We start from the raw sequence: 24,343 nt of genomic DNA, 5'->3' as shown, positions 1-24,343 counted from the left end.
ATAAGGAATATACAACCTTAATTAGAGATTTACGCATATACAATCGCAAATGCGATCTCTTATGGATCGCAATTGCAAAAATATGCTAATGTCTCCAAAGCTTACCGAGCATAGAGACGCACATTGCTGCCTTCTCATATCGCTCTGACGATGTGCATCAGCATACACATGGGGAACATTGACCCAGATCAGGCAGCCACGCAGCTTCTGAGTCACGTCTGACCAGCCTTAAACACTGCGGCTTTCCTGACACACTGAGAGCTCTCATGCTGCAAAGGAGATAGCAATAGCTAATTTATGCACGCCTATTAAACAGAGTTTAAACGGTCCTGCAACGTCTGCGTTTGCCAACCATCCCCGTCACCTCCACCAAACGCTGACTACCTGTCACTCACTTTGCGAGTGAATCCTGTGTGTGAGTGTAATCACAAACCAATCGCTGCGCATGCACAGTATGGCTTTCACGCAAGCGCAATGGCTAAAAATTGCTCAATCTCCATAAATATCGGCATTGCGTTAATCTCTGAATCAAGCACATAGATTGTAAGCTTCACTGGGGCCGGGACAGATGAGAATGACTGAAATATGCTCTGTAAAGCGCTGTGTAATATTTTTGCGCTATATAATACAACTGTTAATAAATACAAGTTGGGCACAGGATACCGGCGGTCGGGAAGCCGATGGTCACAATCCAACAGCGGCATCCCGACAGTCAGAATCCCGACCCAATTAGGTAAGTACCCTAACCCTCCTCTCCCTTCCCCATAGTGCCTATCCCTAAACCTAACCCCCCCCCTAACCCTAATACTCACTGTCGGGATGCCGGTAGTCGTAATTCTGGCGCCAGGATTCCAACTGCTGTTGGGATTCGGTACCGGTATTCTGAGCGCCGACATCCGGACCGGTGGGATGCTAACTACATCCCATAAATACCACACACTGATGAGGAACCAGGTATACAGTATATGCTGCCATAGGGCTGTGTAGGGATCTGCAGATGTGCAAAAATACACTACTGTTGCGTGTACTTTCTTTTGAGTAGTTTACGCTTTGCTACAAGTCTGCGTCAGCTCCATTATGTCTGTATGTTCTATATGTCTGTACTTTCTGTTAATCAGTTTCAGATCAGCAGATGCACAGTCACTTTACTAAGGGCCAATGTTGAGAAACTTCATTAAAGATTACAACAAAAAGCATTAGGAAGGCTTTGTTAACACTATTTAGCAAGGCAATACATTTAGTAATTACGTTGTAAAGATTATCTCATCACACTTTAAAATGTTCTGAGAACGTATATATGGCATTTGATCCCGCATGTCTACTTGTAAAATCCAGAACATTCACAGATCTGGGAAGAGTAAAAGATCTCAAGTTTAATTCCTTAAATCACTCTGCCAACCTGTCAACTTCACTCACAAGTTGCTATTATTTAACTTGATGAATGGGAAGCCTGCATAATGGAAAATTGTACAGATGACGGAACAATTATTTTTTTCCCCCCAGTAAATGGTTTAAATTGTGTATGCTGGAAGTTTCTGCTTGAAGCAACTGTTACAAGCTTCAATTTTCAAAATACTATAGTTATTGTTGATTAAACTTTAACAACACTTTCAAATACTGGTTAGAAAAACAACAACTCAACTTTACTATTTTATCCGTTCTGATGGAATGGTATCACATAATACAGTAGACTGGCTAAGCAGCATGGGCCTGATTCAGCTACGTACAGAAACCTGACGGTTTATATACATATGCGACGTTTGTGGGTCTGCGCTTGCGTAAACCATGTGCAGAACGAGTCCTGTGTGTTAGCACGCAGTGCCCCCAAGACATTTGCATGGTTACGTTCCTGGAGACAGGGGTGTGTCGCTCCCGTTTCCTGGGTGTGCCAAGGCCAAGGTCTGCATCGCAGGCCAGGAGTCGGCCAGTCAGCTTCAGCTTATGCAGCCTGGCCAAAGCTGAGATGATCGCGATGGTGATCCAAAGCAGCGTCTACGGATCGCAGATGCATGCAGAGGGTGTCTATATCCTACAGGCACCTCCTGCTGCATGTGCATTTTAGTTGGATGGTATTGCACAGATGCTTCCTAGCGGCTGTGCATGACCGTTCACATCTGGATCAGGCCCCATATCTCAGGTAGAATCCCTTGTATGTATTCGCAGAGGGAAACCATCGACCACTTGGGCCCGATGGCTTCCCTGTGTGCACCTCTGAATTTCCCCCTATAACCTGAGCAGTACTGGCATGCAAGTTTCTGCCAATCTGCATTGTGAGACAATGGACAGGATCATCATTTAATAAGCTCTGAGGTGCAGTGACCAGATTTCCAGGTTCCCTATGATCAGTCACAGTAGTTGGAAGGAAGATGACCACTCATATACACTAATAGCTGTGATCTTCTTACTGCATTTTCTGTTATACCCGATAAATATCCATCCTTGGTAATAACAAGTCACCTTTGATAAAGCTGGGGGTTACACAGCGAAACGCGTTAAGCACCCCAACTCTCTTGGAACACATTGGATTGTACAGTTAATTCCTTGTGACCTGAACCAGACTTCCGGATCTTTACCAAATCTTCAAAGTGGATATTGGCCGGATGGAGGGATTGCAAGCCTCCGGTATTTTCTTTACCACTCCAAGGGACCCACTATCATTGCTTTTTCCGCTAAATAAAAAGGACCCTCAACATAGTGAATCCATTGGACCATACCACCCAGTTACAAAATACTTCAGTCTAATCCAGGGAGTCACCTAGGAACAGGACACTATATACTGCACCTATATTCCACTGGACTAATACCATCCAGAGAGAGGTGCCTATTTACTAGCATATTTTTGTATTGTTTTATTCTTTCATTTATTATACAAGATATATTGCAATTTTATATGTATTTTAATATAGATTAAATACTGTATTTATATAAATTCACTTCAGTTGATCATTTTGGTATATTCATTTATCCTCATAAAAGCGCTGTTTATTGTTCTCTGCATGTCTGAAAACGATTTCTAAAACAGTGATGAGATATGACCAACCACGTCGGCATCAATCAGTCAATGACAGCACTGAGATGTGCGTAGTCATCTTCTCTGCATCTCCATCTTAGTCACTTTGCCAGATCCCCGAATGAAAGGATCTGTTCAGTTGTGACATCTATATGTGTGACTCAAGTGACCACAAACTTGTTCAGCAATCAAGTGTAATGACTAGATCACTGCTGGCATGTCTGATGATACAATGACGCCACCCCGCCACTCTTCCCACAGTAACACTTCTGACCTGTCCACTACCGCTGGCCGCTGTAGTGCAGCAGGAGAGGCACATCATGCAGGGAGAGAGAGGAGATGGATGCTACTCAGCTGCAGCACGATGGACCTCTGCTGCTACACTGCTATACAGTGGCCAGCGGTAGTAGACTGGTGAGTAGTGTTACAAAGGTAGAGGGGCGCGATCACACTGATTGCCCCCCTCCCCAAGGATCCGTCACTGTTGGCCACCATGTTAATTGCCAGGAAATGTTAAGTGTTTATTTAGCAACTAAAAGGCAAATTAAAAATTTACTTTGTGAATAGACTTTTAGCAGTCTTCAGAGGCATCTAAAACTTCCAATCAAATACCGATGTGTAGCCTGTCCCCCACTTACCTGGCCAAGGTGAATCTCCTGCTCATGGAAGAGCTGCTGCTTTGATTTTTCGACTTGATTGAGGCGATCTTCCTGCTCGCTGCTTTTCTCCCACAGTTCCCGAGCTTCAGTTTGGAGACTTTTAATCTTCTGTTGGAGTCTTGAGACTTCTTCCTCTTGGAGACTCAACTAATGGAAAAAAAATGCCTTAATAGTGAAAAGTTAAATTCTATCTATGCTCTCTAAGCTCCCCAATTTAAAGTCGACATACTCTATGACTCTTGTTTAACAGCCTGCGAGTTCCATGCATGGGTGGAAATCCAGTAAATTAGCTATTCATTTTATGTGGACATAATTTAAAATGCAAAGGCAAAACCAACCCTGTCAGTGTCTATGTAATCCATTGTCATGGGATTGAACTTCTCCTGTTCTGTGCTCTGTGCAGGTAACTCGCTCTGTGGAGCTACTCACAAAATAATTCATCATAATTGTCTTACCAGTGGGTGGATGTAAAGTTTATTTAGCAATTGTGCTATTCTGACAGTTTACGCAGTGTCCGTCTTTATTCTACCATTAAGATGTTTAGATAATATACGATCAATTACGTATCAAATAATCCCAAAGAGATCCGTTATATTTATAGCATGTTAGTGGGTAGGAGGACATCCAAACCCAATGTTTATTAATTATCTTCTTAACAGTCTGGGATTCAGAGAAGTACATTGTATCAAAAAATAATAACAAAATTCTGAAACAATTCATGAATTGCTCTATAGAATTATTTATTATTTACTTATTTTACCTGTTCAATAATATAGATTATTGTTATCAGTACACTCCCATTAAGGCTAGTATAGGGCCAAAATAAAGTGTCAATAGGAGGCAATATTCAGGGCACAGAACAAGGGAATTATAAATCCACTTCAGTGCATACCATTGAGGCTGGCCAGTGCTTTAAAGATTTAAGAGCTAACTTTAGAAAACGATTACTTCAAATGTGATATTTACTGGTTGTATAAATTAGATGCTTTGGGTTCCCATGATAAAAACCATGAATGTAATTGGCAACATAAAATCTTCCTTTTTAGCATTCTAGTAATTCAGAGTGATGGTATATAGAAATGACTCCCAGGATGCTCCGACACAACCTTTGAGAATGGTCAGAGCACTTCTGTTTTTAAACATTTGAAATTCACATAATGCGGGATGTACTAAGCATTGCATTTGCAATACGGTACATCCTGTCTCTGTGTACATACCGCGGTTCATTGCTGTGGTATGTACCAAGAATATCACAAAGGATAGCTCTCCCGATAAGAGCTGTCCTTTGCGATGGCTCCGGACAGAGGGTCTACCGGGTTTAACACCCAGAAGTCCCTTCCCAAGGAAGAGCGTCTCGATAAGAAGCTCATAGGCTTTTATAGGGTAACGCCACCTGAAGGGGGCATTACCCATAAGGACTAAGCACCGGAATGCTTAGTACATTTGGGGAATGCAGCAAAACCCCGGAAAACAGTGTTTTGGGGAGTTTTACAGCATTTTCGCCTTTAGTACATCCCGCCCAATATATTTTGAGCTGAAATTTCTAGGGACAGCTGTACATAGGATTATCATTACCGTATTAGCAGTTGCAGCACCGACAGTGTGCTATTCTTATATTCATAAACAGGATGCATGGGTACTAATAACCTGATGAGTATTAATACACTGACCAGTACCAATACCCCGACACAGAAAGACGTTTGACTTGTGCATGTTTATTAATACTTGTTATTTTGGTATGTTATTACCTGAAGCCTTGCCATCATTCCTCATTGTCTTAAATCTATTGCTGGGTATCATGTATTTTAAAACATTACTAATTAGAAGAGATTACAATGTTTACCAATTCCTATGACTGAAATCATTTGTAAGAACTATATCTTATTTAATAAAGAGTTAAATGAAGAAATTATCTCTCGTTACAAAAGTGGTGTAAATTCCAACAAATACAAGGAGCCTGTAAGAGGACAGCCCATTACTACCCACATCAATCTCTATTTACCCTGCAGCACACAGAGCACAAACAGAGGTTGAAGTAGAGATCGTTGTCTGTGTATACAGACCATTCATTTACTATCGCGATCAATAATTTCTATATCAAGTTCCATCTGTCCTCCCTTCTACACAGGGCTACTGGAGTTACTCTAAAGCTGAGTACACACTATACGATATGTCTCTGTGCAAGCGACACAGCTGCCAACACTGTCAAGGTCAATCGTGCCAGTACACAACATATTGGGTGGTCGCTCACAGGATAGTGCAGTGTGTACCAACTGCCCGATATATCGTTCATTGTCACCATCAGCCATCGCATCGGGCAGTCGGCAAGTGTGTACCCACCTTCAGATTGGATAGGTATGAAATACCGCTGGACCTATCCCGACGCCGGAAGACCGGCACCAGTGAAGATCCCGACAACTGGAAAGGTAAGTGCTAGCTACCCTAAACCCCCCCCCCAACCCTCCTTTAGTTTTGCCTAAACTCCCTCCCTAGTGCCTAACCTCCCCTTCCCCGCAGCCTAAACCTAAGTCTCCCGGGGGGTGCCTAACCCTAACCCCCCCTTCCCCTAGCCTAACCCTCCTGGGGGGGTGCCTAACCCTAAGTCTCCCCTGGGAGCCCCTAACCTAACCCTCCCCCCACCGCAGCTGTCCGCGCCAGGCACCTGGCTTACCTTCGATCTGTATGCCGGACGTCGGGCTCCCAGCGTAAGTAAAATGACAGGCATCGGGATTTGGACGCCTGTCATTACACCCCTGCCGGGATTACACTGTCGGGAAGCCGGCAGTCGGCATTTCGACCGTCGGCTTCCTGACTGCATCCCCTTTAGATGAGGTCAGTAAAATCTGTATGAAAAAGCCCTAAAATGTGCCAGTAGCCTAATTTTCTGTAGGGCAGTGTTTCTCAAACCTGGCCTTTATGGAACCCTAACAGTGAGTGTTTTCAAGGCATCAACAGGAATAATTGCTACCACCTGTAGATCTATTATGGTAGTCAATTAATACAATTGTGGTCCAGCTACGGTAGATGGTCTGAAAAACATGCACTGTTGGGATTCCATAAGGCTCAGGTATGAGAAACACTGGTGTAGGGAACAGAGAGAAAAATATTTGCATACATGAAGTAAGAGTTCTTGGCTAAAGGCTCTTAGAAAGACAATGTATTTTAATTTAAGCATAAGGATGTAAGGGTCTCATCCGATTGATAAAGCTCTGTGAGAGGCCTACATTTCCACATAGCTAGAATTCAATATTCAAAAGGTAAAATGATAAATAAAATGAATTTAGAGTCCTTGAATATCACTAAAATGTTTGTATTCAGCTAGAACACTGCATATGGTGTGAATTTTATCCCAAATTTTCTTACCGTAAAGTACTGTACCTGATGCAATAGCTCTACAAACAAAAAAACTATCCAGATTTGATCATTTTGATGAATACAATAGAATTCCTATAATAAGCATTGCCGTGCCATTGTGACAACGCATATTCATCATTTTGATTGTTCTTCTCACTGAATTAAACTGGCCGACTTAACGTTTACCTCAGTTTCCCGCTTTGAATGGAAAATTGTTTATTGTTGTATGTTGTATGATGGGGAATAGACAGAATCAACAATGACTGAAAGCATTCTCCAAATTATGTAACCTTTAATTCCCACATCTTGAATATTTCTCGGTGCAGAATGGCACAGAACAAAAATTCAATGGTAGGAAAGAAGCTGAATGTTTCCATCTTACCAACAGCTCTGGATACTGAAGAATGATCTGTTAACAGACGTTTCAGTCTAAACTCTCAAAGTACTTACTTCTTCTTGAGAGCCAAAATATTTCTCCTGTGATGTTTTCAAGTCTGTTTTAAGTTGTAAAATGATTTGATCTCTGTTATTAACCTAAAAAAAAAAGAAAATAGCAAAATTAAATACAGATGGACAATGAGTGAGAGTTAAGACACTGGAATGAATAACTAACTTCATTCAAAACTAACTTGAGCAAGACAAGGCATTGTGCTCTCAACCTTTTTGTGTCATTTCTTTCTCTTGCTGGTTCCTTTCAACATATGTTTCCTTAGCTTTTCTACACAAAGGCCGTTACCAAGTTATATGTCGTCTACAGACATGCCTTTATATAAAAGTGCCGCGGGATCTAAACCAGTCAAATTTAACCCCTACCTGGAGAATCATAATCAGATCTTTGATCGCCACAATACAGAAATGTACAGATGTTAAATAAAGACCCCTTAGAAAATAATGATATATAAATATTACCATTGAAGCCTACAGATACACTACAAGAGCTCTATAACCAAAGTTTTCCTACTCTCGCACTTACAGATCCCAAGTTAAGGGGGAGATTTATCAAAGCTTGGAAATAGATAAAGTGAAGAGAGATAAAAGTACCAACCAATCCGCTCCTGACTGTCATTTTTCAAACAGTCTGTAAAGTGACAGTTAGGGGAAGATTGGTTGGTACTTCGGGATAGATGTACTAAACCTCTCTCCAAGGCTCCCTAAATTACATATACGACTTTAACTCACTGCACCAGCTCACATTGGGGGATAGTTATAATACAAACTGGTGCACAGGTAACAGGATTTAACCCACAATAACCAATCACATTATAAGATTATTTATTCTTGTACAGATTAGGAATGTAAACGTTTTGTTGGTTAATATACATTACAGCACAATTTTTTTTGCACAGGTACCTGTGAACCAGTTTTCCTACATATCCTGCAATGTTTTCCAGGTCACATTTACCATAAATGTCCAATGTCCGGTATGGTGGGCCGAGACCCATCTGATCTAATTATCTTCAAACACTAAATGGAGAACAGAGTAGAATGTATATATTATATATTTATATGCGATAAAAAGCATGAGGGTCACATGGATTATTAGAGAGGTGTCACATCCCGACACAATAAGCAGCTTCCTGACAGGTGCACTTATGTGCCTTACCCGAGTGAGAATCTGGTTTCACTGAACAGCAGAGTCACAGCACAGGGAAACACTACAAGCAGGCAATCATAGATCCAGCAGGTACAATGCCTTACAAGTACGGTTTGACTTTTTACATCATATATATCTACAGAGTACACAGACATAAAACAAAAAGCAAGCATGAAAGAAAAATGAGTTACACTACTTTTAAAAGTAATGACGTATCCTTGCTTGTCGTTTGTGAAGAGTAGTGGTTACAATAAAGCAAATGACATGCCTTGTTATAGTCTCTAAACATATAATTGACAAGAGACTCTCGAGGAGGAAGGGGGCTAAATGCACTGTAACACACGCACACACACCTCGTGTTGTACAGTTTTATGTCTCTCTGTGACAACTGCCAGTTTTAGTTCCAGCCTTTTCCTCTCTTCACTCATCTTGGAAACATCCTGGGACTGCTGCATGATTCGCTCTGTCAGCTGAATATTTTCTTCCTTAAGTTTATGCAAAAGTTTCTCCCGGTGGAGCAGCTGGATGTAAAACAGATAAACGCAAGGTTCATTTCAAATATTGCTGTCCCATCTTCCTATTATGTTCCCTAAAGTGGAGTTTAATCCTCTGCTGGAATTGCATCTAATTCGAGCACAAAGCTGCTCGTCTCTTGAATATTCACAACATGTATGCACATCATACAGTAGACTCCAACAGACTCGAAATACATAGAACTGTCTGCAGCTGTGTGATTGGGTCATGGATGTAAGTAGCTAGTACAAAGGTGGAATATTTATTGTGGGTATACTTGGGAATAGTGTCATTACCATTCATAGCTGTCTATCTTCTGTCCCATGCCCAGCGGCCCATGGCAGCCACTCAATAACCTGTTTCCTTATTGTATTGTGATTTGTGCCAGTTCTGTACAGGGTACTAATGTGCACTGGGCCAGCCCCGGCAACCCACAGCCATACTTACCGACCTTGTATAAATCATCTCCGGGAGAGTTGCTGCTGCTGCTGCTGGCCGGTTCAAGGTGGCCGGGCCGTAGACGTAATTAGGCCCCTTCCCCCGGAAAAGTCCACAATTTGTGGGTCTGCAAGGAGGGGGAAGCCCCTTCCCCTCTCTATGGACCCGTAAATTCCCCATTAAATCTCATCCTGTCCACTTCACTAGGAAGTGGGCAGGATGCAGGAGATCTGCTTAGACTTCCGGAGGTGCGGGTGGCTACGTGAATAATCGGGAGCCTCCCGCAACTTCCGGGAGTATAGGCAAGTATGCCCATAGCACATGTGATGTCATAACATCACAGAGAAGGGGCCCAGGAAAATGGAAGTGGCGGGCCATACATATTCTATAGATGTGCCGGGCAGCTCTCAAAGGCCATTCCAGACATCCTGCAAGCCAAATTGAGGTAACGCTGGGGCTTGTCTTTAAAGTAAGAACAAACTATTTTTTTTATTAGTTCTTACATAATGTGACATGCATAGTTAGGTGACAATATCTTACCTGTCTGCAAAGGTTTGTAAGCTATAGTTACTGATGAAATGTTGCCTCTTCATTACATGTTGTTCCTTATTACCAAGGGCAACTACAGACTGGAGTCGGAATAGTTTTTTAAAAAAAGTGACCCTGTCCATGGTGTAACTGGTGGATGTATCAGCCCCGCACTCAATCTATAGACAGAATATGTCCCAAGCAGTGACCACTATGGCTATTGGCACCTAACTGTACATTGAGAGAAGAGGCAGCTATTAAGGGTGATGGGTCTGTAACTATGACGATGAAACGGTTATAGCAAGATATTTTTTTATTCTGTATTTCCCATTATGTAGGTCATAAATTGTTAATATTGATAAAAGTGGAGGTAACTTTAGACATTTATCTGGAAAACACTAATTAGAGATAACTAAAGAGTTAAAGACATGTTGGTAAGGTAAGGACTAGCTGATTGCGCTTATTAACTGATCATTGTCACTTTATTATACAAATCATCGCAATTTGTTTGCAGTATTGTGACATCTCTAAAGTTCTGTTGTGTTCACACTTTGAGACTGTGGACATCATTCAGTGGCGGACGGAGGATGCAAGCGGTCGCTCAGAAACTGGGCGGCCACTTGAATCCTGACCGCCCGCCTCTGTTGCAGCTCTAACGACCGCTCGGGTGATGGTCGCGATGGTCAGAGACCATCGGGGCTTACGACGAGACCCTAGGGTAGGGTCTCACTTGTCGTAAGCCCCGGCGAGCTTCTAGCTCTGTCTGAGCCGGAAGCTCTCCACTGACAACACTAATGATGTCAGTGGGGCCTCCCCCAAACGGTAGGCGTTCCCATGGGAACGCTTCCGTTGGGCTGCCACCCCCCTGGCCCACCTTCCAAACGGGGCGAGCTGTCAATCAACATCGACAGGTCGCCCCCTTTGGATCGAGACCCGCTACGACCGGCACTGTCGGTCGTAGCGGGTCTCACGCATGCGCCGGCGCGCACATGCTCTGTGGGGGGCCATCGACCCGGTCCGAGCGCATCGGCGCTAACGACTGGGTCTGAATGACCCCCTGTGTCTCGAACTCTGTTGCACTGACATATGGAAACTTCAGGGACAATTTTATAAATATGGAACTGTCAGTGGAAATTAGAAAGTATTGTCAACAGTACACTCCATGCTGCCGAGACACACCCCTGTCCCCACATTTCTGGTGTGTGGTGCATCTTTACATGGGCCCATGTGAACACTCTATCTATTTCTTCTCTATGCCACGGCGTTCAAAGACAGTTACAGTCATTAACCTAAAATAGGCCCTGAATAGAAACTGGAATACTAAACGTACCATTTGACTTACTGAACATGTACATTAAAATAGCAAAGCCACAGACTGTGCATAAATAATATATCAGACACCTAATTAAGGCAGTTGACCAATAGACTTAAAAAAGAATTAACAAAAATAAAAATATCCCCAAATGAAAACTGTAAATTTCTTAAAATACTAATGGTAATTTATATAGTAATAGACCATTTCGAACAATACTGTTATTGTGTTTAGTAGACATGTAGCCGCCCATCTAATATGAAACGACACATTGTATCAAGGCTCAGATGTAATAATACAAAAATAAATAAGATAACACACAGCAGCTCTCCGCTTTAGCATAAGGTCTTTTCTCAACGTTTATGTCCACGTTATTCTAAACAGAAAAATATGTATTTTTGGCTGTTTGGAAACAGAAAGGGAAAAAAAATGTTCTTTAGAATTGGCACACATCATGGAGACACTACAAAAAGGTAACACAAACCATAAACAAGCACAACAGGAACCCTAATTATAGATGTATATTTTAGGTACTTACACTGCCAAGGAATAAGGAAATAAAAAGCAAAGGTTAATACAAAACAGGCAATTAAAATTGATTACCTCATCATAACATACAGAGTACTGGCTTTGAGCTTTTAATAGCTCCTTCTGTAGGGCCTCACGTTTGCTTTCTTTGTCGTGTATCTATGGAAAACAATTTCAGAAAACATTTGAATGGAAACAACTGGAATAATGCTGACGACAACATTTCTAGCCTAAATTGCTAAAGGTATAGTAGATATATAGGAATGTCAGGTCTGTTATTTGCAGTGCCGATGACGGCATATATATAATAACAGTTGCTCGAGGTGCAATTTTGTACAGTAATTTTTCATGATCTTTAAACACACTCAATGTTCTCAGTCCGTGGGCTCTGCAGCCATTTTGGTTGTAAAATATATAGCACATGTTAAGTGAGTGGCTCCATGTTAATGGGGAGCCAGCGTGAATGAACATTGGGGGGAATGAGGCGTTTATAGACTTCAGCCTAGCTGCCACCTCGTGCTGTACGAAGGGGTTTCAATTCCATCATTTTCTAAACACAGAAAAATGTATCTCTCCAATTCAGAATATTGAATGTCTTATGGAAAGTGAAAGGTCATTTGTAACTGTCCAAACGATTGATGGAGTTAAGATACCTCCTTGACCTTCAACCTGCACTCATAAAAAACAGTTTCAGATGACAGAGCACAGGACGATTTTTTTTCTCCCTCTCTCTCCAGAAATGTCTGTTCTTATTCCCTTATTGCACTGTTGATTTGTTATCTAATATATTTCATAATTGTATGTCAACATTTAATTACTGTGTGTCTTTTCTCATTAAAAAGCTAACTGTCATCTAATACTGCTTAGCAACGCTCGCTGTTTACACTAATTCATGCAACTCTGTCTGCTCCCTGCCATCGTTCTCCATCACGATCAGCGACTTAATTGCTTTAGATTCCATTACAAACAGTCAAGGTCACTGGCTGCAAAAATATATATTCCAATTACACATTAGTTAGAAGGAATGAGAGAAACAAACACTCTGACTTTGTTTACTGTGGAAAAAAATAATACCATAAAAATAACAGGGATACAACAAAACTGGTAATAACTTAATGTCAGCAATGACATACATATATGTACAGAATTAACCGGGGCTAGAGCAACATTATACAGTATCACCCATTTGTACACGTATGTACTGTACTGGATGAGGAGACTATATAGGGATAATAATGTGTCTTTATGTGATAGCCCAACCAACCTAGACTATTATTAAGAAAAGTGAGTGGAAAACATAATAGGTAGTGTGGGATACTGGTATAGAGAGTCAGCACAAGGGACTGTAGGTTGGACACGCAGAAGATATGTGATAATAGAGATGCACAAGCCTAATTATTAGGTGCATTATAGACAGGTGATTGAGATGCACTAGGCAAGCCTTGATCGGAGTAGTGGCATTATAATTATTATTAAGTAAAAAGTATATTTTAAAGATTCTGCATACCTTAAAATGACAATATCAGGTCAGTGATATGATTACTGAGAGTCAAGATTACCTCTAGACAAAGAGCATTGGGGGTGTAATGAGAGAATTTTTACCCATAATATTGAACTCAAGGACATTAGGGCCAGGACTGCAATTACGTGAATGGACAGGAGGGGAGGAATACAGATCAGGCAGGTATGGTGTATCTCACTAGTCACATCTCTATGTTGTTCTTTTTACAGCACAGAATGTGTTCATCTCTCTCTAAACAGAAAAAAAACCACGTAATGTGATTTTGTATGTTCTCCTGCACATACCAAATACACAGTGTGAACGACCCCTTAAATATACAGATGTTATTTATTTTGAGCATGGAAGTACGGTGCTCCATAATCTCCAAGTGATCAGAAGTATACAAATGGATGGGTGTGGTATAAAAAAATGGATGGGTGTGATCTGAATGTCAACATTGAGAATGTTGACAATGACTGGAGGTCGACATTTCACTATGTCGATACTGACACAATGTTGACATTGCCAGAATGTCGGCATTGTGAATGTTGAGAATCGGCACGCCAACCATGTGGTTTGGCATGGATGTCCTAACTAACCCAATCTCTAAACATAACTGCAGCCTAACCCTTAACCTCACCCTAAGCTACTGGTCGGGGAACAGGGGTAAATTACCCCAAATGGGGTAAAAATGAAATTCCTGGGGATAATGGACAGACAGCCGGGCATGCATATTAATCATTGCATGCCCGTCTGTCTGTCCATTACCCCCAGGAATGGAGGTCACTGGCGCCAGGTGCGGCGCCAGTGTCCTCCAGCCTGATGCCGCAGGGAGGCTCTAAGCCGGACACCCACTAAGATGTTATTACCAGGGGGCGCCCGGCGCCTTCCATGCAACACTGCGTTGGCCGGAGGCTGGAGTTCTCTTCTGAACTGCAGCTTCCGGCTCTCCCCATGCGCACTATGGGAGAGACGTCATGACGTTTCTCCCATAGTTCCGAGGAGCAGCCGGGCAGACAGGATGGCGGCGGATGCAGGAGCGGGATTAAGGTAAGTGTTTTTTGTTTTTTTGTACAAGCGGCACTACAGGGGCACTATATGGGGGCACTACTAAAGGGGCATTATACAGGGGCACAGCTACAGGGGCATTTTATGGGGGCACTGCTACAGGGGCATAACTATGGGAGCACTGCTACAGAGGCATTATATGGGGGCTCTACTACAGGGGCACTATATGGGGGGCACTGCTACAGGGGCATTATATGGGGGCTCTACTACAGGGGCACTATATGTGGGCACTACTACAGGGGCATTATATGGGGGCACTGCTACAGGGGCATTATATGGGGGCTCTACTATAGGGGCCCTATTATGAGGGCACTACTACAGGGGCCTTATATGAGGGCACTACTACAGGGGCCCTATATGGGGGCACTACTACAGGGGCCCTACATGGGGGCACTACTACAGGGGCATAACTATGGGGGGACTACTACAGGTGCATAACTATGGGGGCACTACTACAGGGGCATAACTATGGGGGGACTACTACAGGGGCATAACTATGGGGGGACTACTACAGGGGCATAACTATGGGGGCATAACTATGGGGGCACTACTACAGGGGCATAACTACGGAGGCACTTCTACAGGGGCATAACTATGGAGGCACTACTACAGGGGCATAACTATGGGGGCGCTACTACAGGGGCATAACTATGGGGGCACTTCAAATCAAGGGGGTAACGTCGGCATATCTAAATATATTTTGGGGTAAAAGGTAAAAAAGTTCTCTGACCCCTGCCCTAAGCCTACTCTAAAATCATGTAATATTGGCTGTCAGCATTTACAATGTCATGTCGACATTATGAACGTATAGCCAAATGGACAAGAGATTTTAAAACAATCTATAGACTGCAACAGATACTTCTTCTCAAACAATGCAACACTACTTAAGGGGTTGGCCAAAATCTGACCGTACCTACATATCTAGTACCAACTAGGGAGAGACCAGTTACATAAGCTGAAGCGCTCTTCCCTGGATAGCTGTTGTAGAAATGTGTGTGGCCTGTAACGCACTTATTTCCCTTCATTAACAATAATGAGCACTAACAAGCGCTTTGCATGTTTCTGATTCAGGTTAAGTGGGGATTGCTGGTGGAGGGCCCCTATTGGCTGCACATGATGACTGTTATTTTAACAAAAACAATTATTGAAAGGTGCGGAACAGAAATCATAAAGATTCCAGAACTTGTAACAAATCAGAGAGTGTATTCCCCATGTTCTGCCTAATTAGAGCGAAGCTCTAAGCCTGTCATTTGCAGACTTGGAGAACCAGAGTATCAGGGGCTGTCTTTTATATGCCATTTAAGACTGATGTATGTGGGGCTAATAGATAATGATGATGATGACTGGAGTAACAAAACATGAAGACAATGATTAGTGTCTTAACTGAAATGATTGCATTTACACCTGTGTGCTGAGCCACAAAGATCTCAAGGGTCCATGTGGCTCTTGATACTTGAACAATTGCACTATTACTGATTACAAGTTTTTTGTGACAGAACAAACTCTCATTTTGCGTCCAACTCACCATCAGGCTTTTTTGTGGGCAATTGAAGTTTCATTAACAGCTCCATCCATAAAAAGCGCCTACATCAGAATTCAGAAAGTAGCTCCATCGGTCATATCTATCTACCGTAGTTCACCTATTGCTTTGGCTGCTATATTATTATTGTTAGAGTCTTTAGAAAACATAACATCATCATGGAAATAAGATAGAAACTGAATCTGACTTCCTTAAATTGATAAACTATCAGGAACATTTCCAGGGTTTGAAAGCACAAAATTCCTTTTCTACTTTGATGTTAATGTTAAAAGGATACTGCAGCAACACACAAGTGGTCCGACCATCACCAAGAATGTAATTCTACATGTTTACCAGAGTAAAATAATATACAAAGTGTTGCTTAGATTTGGGCTGGTATTACTTTTAATATTGCAGGTTTTACCCTGCAGAGACTCAAAACGGTTCAGTGCGGTGATCTTCACTAAGATCAATTCTTCCCCAATTCAAAAGGCAGGAAAAATATAGTACAGGACAGCTTCTCTGGACACTTGGGACCTTGGAAGATCCAATGAATCAGGCTCATAATGGTCTTTCGAAACTAAAGAAACCATACTGATTCTGTCTCATTAATCTTTAATAAAGAATTTTGTTGACTTGATAGAGGGTCAACAAGCACGTGTATAGAAGAGCTACGGAAATTATTTTTATAACAAACAGACAAAACTTGCTGTTACATGCCGCACTATGAAATAGGCTTAGTTTGCTGTTCACTTTAATAACAGAAATTATTAGACCAAAATGGTTGATGTAAAGTAGTTCATATTAAAAACATTCATGTTACTACATGGTTGCTTACGCTCCAGGAATCTGCTGGAGACTCACGGATTAATGAGAAGTCTACTGCTGGCCTGGAAGGGTCTGCAGAAACTCTGAATGCTTATTCCCCCGCCCATTGACATTCATTTTGGACTGTGCATGTGTGAGTCTGGATGCGAGTGGGAGGAAAGACGCACAACACAGAAAATATCATGAGGGCGAGACCTTGATGATGAGATTTGCAATACTCCACTCCATCATGCCCATCTCAACCTTCTGGAGAGGAACACTGGGCTGTGCATGTGTGAGCCTGGATGCGATAGGGTGAACAGGCTAACAACACAGAAAACGGCATGAGGCCGAGACCATGATTATACGATTTGCAATGACCCATCCCAACCTATTGGAGAGGAACGCTCGGCTGCGCATGTATGAGTCCGAACATGTTGGGCATAGAACATATCGTTGAGGCAGGGCTGTGAAGATGCCATTTGTGGCGCCTTTCCCCGCTACCATCCACCTGGACCTCCCAGAGAGGGACTTTTGGATTTCAATAAGTATGTGTCACTCTGACATTTTTTCTGTTTAAAGTTCAAATTATGGCCCCTAGTTGAGAGCCAAAAATTCAACTTTATATACTAATCAGGGTGGACACTTAGTGATAATGTTTTTTTTTTTTTTTTTGTATATTAATTTGAATAGAGTATTCATTAACAAGCCAAAGAATATTAATTGTATTGAATCAGTATAATATAATGTTTACTAACTTTATTATTGTGATAGCATAAAATGTATATATGTGTATGGCTAGGTTGTGTTCTGTCTGTAATAGTTTTTTTTTTAGATGGTTTTATTCCATATAAGAAACACCAATTTTCAACTTGATACTAAGGATTTGCACTCACAGCCCAATATACCGAAGGATCCTCAACGGTGACAAAAGTCTGTATCTAAGGATCCTTTCCCAACTTTCAAAAGCTCTTTTAAGCAAGTTTATTGATTGAAGCCTGTTAGATCATCATGCCCCCAGCCCCCTTGTAGAATCTTCTATTACTTGCATATTCATAAATTGCGTATGAAAATTGACAAAATGACCCCAAAATGTTAAGTTCACTAAAGGTCAGTTTCTTCAATACCAATTGGTACAGTTTGCTAAAATACAGTATGCTAAAATATGCAAATGTTGCAGGAGGCGTCGGCAGAAAAAAAACCGCCTTCTGTCGGCATTGCAGATCAGAGTACTGCATCTAAAGTTGCAGCATGAGATCACCATCGCGACTGCCGCAGTCATGGCGCCTCTGGGAGAAGCCTCAGGGAGGAGATTCTGTGACATCTTCGCGGGGGCAGGGCCGGACTGTATACATCATTAGACCCAGCCCCACCACCGGAAAACCCACCGCCGGAAAAAGGCAGCGGTTCGCTGGCCCGCGAGAAGGGGGCGGGGCTAAATGATGCAATTTGTGTCATATTAGCCCCGTCCCCTACTCGCGGACCTGAAAATTCCCCGTAAAATCTCCCCATCCTGCTCACTTCACTAGGAAGTGGGCGGGATGCGGGAGATATGCCTAGTCTTCCGTGGGTGCGGGGGGGTTACCCGAAAAATCATGAGCCTCCAGCGACTTCCGGGAGAGTAGGCATGTATGGCCCATAGTTACCCAGGTACAATGCTGCACATGTCATAAATACATATAAAAACCTTTTAAAAATGATAATATCTAAATGATTTATATCCTTTATTATTTGCAAGAAAATACAAACACCAGAAACTGCCTTGATCCTGTTTACACCCCAACTAACACACAAAACACAGTTCTTGACCAGCGATTGTTCAGCATTAATGAAAATAGAAATGTTAGAAGAGTTTTAAACTTAATGTACAATAAGAGAAAATGAACAGTAGGATTTTCGTCCATCACTTAGGTCATTCACAATGTTATCATGTACAGTTCTTAGCACCGGTCTTTGTACTGGAGACAGTGCAGCCACTTACCACTGCCAGCGAAAGTCTGATTTCTATCTACCACGGAGAAGTAACATCGCCTCCTATTTAATAAGTCCTTTCTAGAAAACCAGTCGAAGGAGCATTTAAATTAATGATCTTAAAGTGGATTTACAGCACCGAATTACTACAAACCAAGCAGTAAAACAGTCATCCCCTTGTCCGAACAGCTTAGAGCCCCCAAAAGAAGAGACTTGAATTAAACAGTATAGAGGGAATGAAGGAGTGAAAATGGCCACTGTTGTTAATGTGCTTGGCAGCTGCTTGCCAGTTCTTTAAAGCTGAATGAAGGAAAGATCATTGCCTATCATCCCCGCTAATCCCTATTTTATTTCAGCGTTTCAAAAATCTGAAAATGTTTATCCAACTGCATGTCATTTAGAACTTCAGATTTTAATACAATGAATTCTCCACGTTGGTATTCATGTCTAAAACTGGCAGCGAGAACTGCTATAAAGCAAATTGAATGTCAGTGATAATTAACACTGACAGAGAAGGAAACACTGAGAAAGTAAATAGTGGTTAACTTGTGTTTTTTTGCACAATACATTAAAGTTGCTAAGTGCTGGGGACACTTCTACAATTCTACTCAAGTTGAAATGATATATTTCCAAGCAAATGTTACCGAGAGAGTTAAGCATCAGGAAACCATTAGATGGCAGTTTTCAGTAGTTTCAATCCCACAATTTGATTTTTAAATGATGAAACATAAAATAAATGAAATGACTTTGCGCAAACATATACGTGGAATAAATTATTTCAAATGAAAGCATTGGAAGTTATTTGTTCAGCTGCTCCAGTGGTTGGAAGGTTAAGAACAAAAGCTATTATTGTTCAGTGTATTTTTTAGCAGGAAATAGACAGTGGCAAAGATACAGAAGTTCAACACATGAGATCAGAGACCCAGTTTTCATAGCAGACTCAAAACAGATGTTGGAAAGACGTGTGATCTTTACAGAAACTATTAGTTATGTTTTCTTTTGAAAGTGTAGCACGTTAACAGAAGCGTGTACCTGGTTAACCACTTCACCACTTTCGAGAGCGGGTCGTGTTAAAGGGTTAAATAGCCTTGTACGGCAAAAAAAGATGTAGAATCAGTTTGAAACAAAATAAATATATTGAGAGGAGAAGAGATATTTGGACAACACGCCCTGCTTACTCAACATGAAAAATACAGGCATTTATGAAATTCTATCATTTAATTATAGCCTGCACATTTCTCAAAACACGTTTTTCCACTATACATAATAATTTTCTTGAACCACTAGCCCAGTAATTACAGCAATTCCATCCAAAATTACATTTCAAAACTATTTTCAAGACTTTATAAATAATTATGTCTGAGCCACTGGATTTTTTTTGTTGTTGTTTTTTTAATTGTGCCTTTCATTAAATGACCTTATTGTAACATTGGCGGGTTACAGAGATAATCCAGTTTATGAAAAAGATTCCATTGGAAACTTGTATTAACCCACTTACTAAAATAAAAATACAAAAATGACCACAGCACACGCACACAAAAAGAAAAACAATTAGGAAATTCTCTGTCAAGATTCATAAGACAGAATCCACAAGGCAAACTCAACCAGTGCAAATAATGTACAGTTCTGTGACATGAACAATGTACAATGACATCTCATGCATGCCGAGAACGCCAAATAGATGTAAACTGTTGCCCAAGGTTTATTTATACAACTTTAACTTTCTTCAGTACTAGTAATCTTGTTTAATTTTGTGGCAAATACTTATCAAAAACAAAGTAGAAAAAGGGATATGAAGATGACTGGTAAGCAAAATAGCATTGGCCTTCACCATGAAAGACCTCCACGTCATGAAATATGAGAACGCATTAACCGGTTTCACATTAGGAAAGAGAGCCATCCCCATTAAATTGGTTTGATATACATGCCAGACTTGACCATGTTGAGCAAAATTGTGGCACTCATGTCACTGAGTATTACTCTTAGAGGGACATTAAGCCTTCCAACACAATCTTCTCATCTGGAGACAAGAGCAAGCCACCTATCCTGACCGACTGTGAATGGTCAGTCAAGAAGTCCAACATCCAAGTACAAATGAACACATTATAACCAATTGCCCAAGAGCTTTGCCATTAATGTAGATGGCACAGGGCCGGCTCGAGGCATGTTTGACCAGTGCAGTCGAACAGGGGCGCCACTCCATAGAGGGCGCACCCCTCCTACCCATTCCCGATTTCAACGAGACAGTCCAGTTTTTTCGGGCACTGCCCCACCATTCCACCCACGGGACGAATTGTCCCGCGGGCAATGGGGTAGTTGGGCACCTCCACCGCGGCAGCTGTGGGGCGGTGCCATCCCCGGAGAAGAATGGATGCCGCACGCATATGTGGCATCCATTCAGTGCAGGAAAAGGGCTGGGGGCAGCCCAGCGACTGACATAGTGCTGGGCTAGCCCCAGCCAGACGGTAACGGGAGGCGTGCCATATGGGCATGCCCCCCTAATAACGTAATTTATGGGGCGTGGCCTATGGTAAATAGGCCACACACCCATTTTCTACACCATACACGGATAAAGGGCAACGGAATGTCGTCCTGCACAGAGCGCGGCTCCCCCTGGAGCCGGCCCTGAGATGGCACAACAGTGTTGAAGGCAGAACTATAATTCACAAACTTGCATATGAATCTCTATTCTCTAGGTGACATAGGGGTCTGTGTACTAAACCTTGGAGAGAGATAAAGTGGATGGATATAAAGAAGCAACCAGTCAGCTCCTAACTGTCACTTTACAGGCTGTGTTTGAAAAATGACAGTTAGGGGCTGATTGGTTGGTACCATATCTCCATCCACTTCATCTCTCTCCAAAACTTAGCAAATAGACCTCATAGAACCTTGTGGAGAACCATAACAGCAGCATCCTCAGTTGATCAATTTTACCTATATGTGAATTGGTTACAATCAAAAACCCCCAGGATGCCACCCATAAAGTGTCCAAAAATCACTTGGTCAAAGCACTTCATAATTAATGATGTGAGTGCAATGGGACAATAGTCATTTAAGCCAGAGAAGCTTGGCGGGATGCCGGCGGCAGAGTTCTGACCACCTGGATCCCGAGCACCGTCATACCGTACCCAACCCTCCCATAGTTCTGCTCATTCTACATTTTAAACCTCATCTTAAAAGTACACTCTTAAGAACTTAATTCATGTACTACTATTTGTTTGCCTACTTATAAAGAGTATGCTGACTGGAAACAAAAACCTAAAAAGAGAATGTTTCAAACTAAAAGGAGTACTTTTGTTCTAAAGCTGGGTATACACCTTTACGACGGTGAGACCCAGTGATGCGATGTAATGATATCATATCGCTGTACACACTACACAATCCAGCATATTACAGTGCAATGTAAAGTTATATGCTGCATGTAACAGCACCACATCGGCTGTGGAATCGTCCCATCTGATGTGCAGTGCAGCAGATGGGACGCAGAGCCGGAACGAGGGGTGAAAAAGCAGGCCACGCCTCCTCTGTGTGATGTCATACAAAAGGGAGCTGGCCACATTCTCCAGGAATTATAGCAATGCCCGAAGCACCCTCAGGATGCTCTGGTGGGCTGTGGTGTGCACGTACATTTCCAGGCACCCTGCTAACCAGATGCAGGGGAAGACCCCTAGTTATGGCCCTGATGGGACGATTTACTGAACGAAAGCTGTGAACAATGGATTGGGCATACAGACTATGGCCCTAATTCAGACTCGCTCGCAGCCGCTGGCCGCTCGCTGGGTCTGTGGGCGTTTTTAATTTCTTTTTTTTTTCTCCGGCCGCTCGCAAAGCTGTGGGATACCACCCACAGCTTGTGCGATAAGCCATGAGACCATCTCGATAATCGCGACCATCGGCCTTGCGACGAGACCCTGCGGTAGGGTCTAGGCTGCCACAAGGCCAAGTGGACGCCCTACTCTAATAGAGCAGGAAGTCCACTACTGACATCAGTAGTGATGTCAGTTTGCCCGCCCAACAAATGCCAGGTGTTCCTAAGGGAACGCTTGCGTTTGTCCAGCCACCCCCCCTACCCGCCCACAAAATGGTGCGAGCTGTCACTCACCATCGACAGCCACCCCGTCTTGTTGCAAGCCCCGTAGTGACTGAACTTCAGTCGCTCAGTGGGGCTCGCGCAGGTGCACGTCGGACACGGCGCATGCGCAGTGCGCAAACATCGGGCCGCTTGCGAGCTCACACAGCTTGCGAGCGGCTCTGAATGAGCTCCCATATATCAGATGATATATCATATAGTGCAGTGGTTCCTAGACTTTTTTTTAATCACCGCATTTTTTTCATGGCGCCCCTTGGCCACAAGTTTGCTTTTGACATAGTCAGAGATAAATATTAAATCAAGTAAATTGTGCTTACCTGTTATCCTTGTGTTTAGTTTTATGGTGGTTGTGGTGGACATGGTTGAGCTTCTATTTGTTCACATATTTTATGACTGGCAGCCACCAGCCATGGTTTTGCCTATCACTTTGACCATAAATAATTTAATTTGGTCCTGAACCGCCAACCTGTGGAACCCTTGCAAATGCCCCATGGCACCCAGTTTGGGAACCACTGGTATAGTGTATACCCAACTTTAGTTCTAAAGCTGCATCAGACAATGAGTAGAGCACACTTATTTGATATATGCTGTGCTTGGGTGAATTATTTAATTAAAAGGGTATAATTTGAGGGCTGTGTAAATCACATGCAAGCAACTATAACACGTTACAATATTTTTTTTTTCCCCTAAGCAATTTATGTTCTGTTATGTGTATTATAATTCTGCTGTGCCGATGCCTATGTAAAAAAGTCAACTAAATTCTAATAAATATATTCAGACAAGAGGGGAATGATGTAGTATGTTCATGTTTCATTCCGAAAATGAAAAGATTGCTATAAGCTTATAACCTACTGTAACTGGAGCAGTTTCCTCAGAAAACACTGTGAAATAGATGCACATTATGTCCTTTCCTGGTATCAAATGAGTTGTGAATACATCTCGATAGGAAGGGGTGAGATCTTGCAAATCTCAAATTATAGCTTTTCAATGAACGCAAGTATTTCTAGGAGAATCAGAAAAGATTTACAAGCTACATAGACAATTTACTGCATAATGTTAGCTTTCAAACAGACTATGTAATTTTGCTCCCAATCCACATGTAAATTCACTGCTTATACAGAGTTAAAGACTGAACAACTCTTGCACTATGCTCTTACAATGATTGCAGTATTAATAAATGTAAAGGCAAATAATCTTTAAATGTTATTAGGAGATTAGTTTAAGAAAAAAAACTAATCTAAAACATTGTGTTATATTCAAAAATTGCTATTACAAAATCATTTCCCATCTTTTACAATATGGAGCAAGCATTGTACAAATAAGGCAATGTACATGAATACAGAAATTGCTGTACAATTTGACAAATGGAAAAAAAATGTATATACGGGGTCTTGTATAACTAAAGCTGGGTACACACGAAAAGATTTTCTGTCCAACCATCCAACTAGTTA

At 42.0% G+C, this 24,343-nt stretch overlaps 1 protein-coding gene across 5 annotated transcripts in view; it reads right to left on the bottom strand.

Moving 5' to 3' along the window:
* The window catches only part of LOC148524991 (uncharacterized), a 465,228-nt gene that overhangs the window by 403,988 nt on the left and 36,897 nt on the right, over positions 1 to 24,343 (bottom strand). For all 5 annotated transcript variants that reach the window (XM_088471429.1, XM_088471430.1, XM_088471433.1 and 2 more), the window contains exons 4-7: positions 12,012 to 12,095; positions 8,971 to 9,138; positions 7,474 to 7,557; positions 3,649 to 3,816 (exon numbers count right to left, since the gene is read on the bottom strand). In XM_088471429.1, the coding sequence (XP_088327555.1) occupies positions 3,649 to 3,816; positions 7,474 to 7,557; positions 8,971 to 9,138; positions 12,012 to 12,095 (504 nt within the window). The remainder of the gene's footprint in view (positions 1 to 3,648; positions 3,817 to 7,473; positions 7,558 to 8,970; positions 9,139 to 12,011; positions 12,096 to 24,343) is intronic.

The sequence above is a fragment of the Taudactylus pleione genome, unplaced genomic scaffold, assembly GCF_031769625.1.
Source record: "Taudactylus pleione unplaced genomic scaffold, aTauple2 ptg000114l, whole genome shotgun sequence".
Classification (NCBI taxonomy): domain Eukaryota; kingdom Metazoa; phylum Chordata; class Amphibia; order Anura; family Myobatrachidae; genus Taudactylus; species Taudactylus pleione.
Note: the sequence above shows the minus strand (reverse complement) of the source record. Positions and strands in the feature narration are given on the sequence as shown.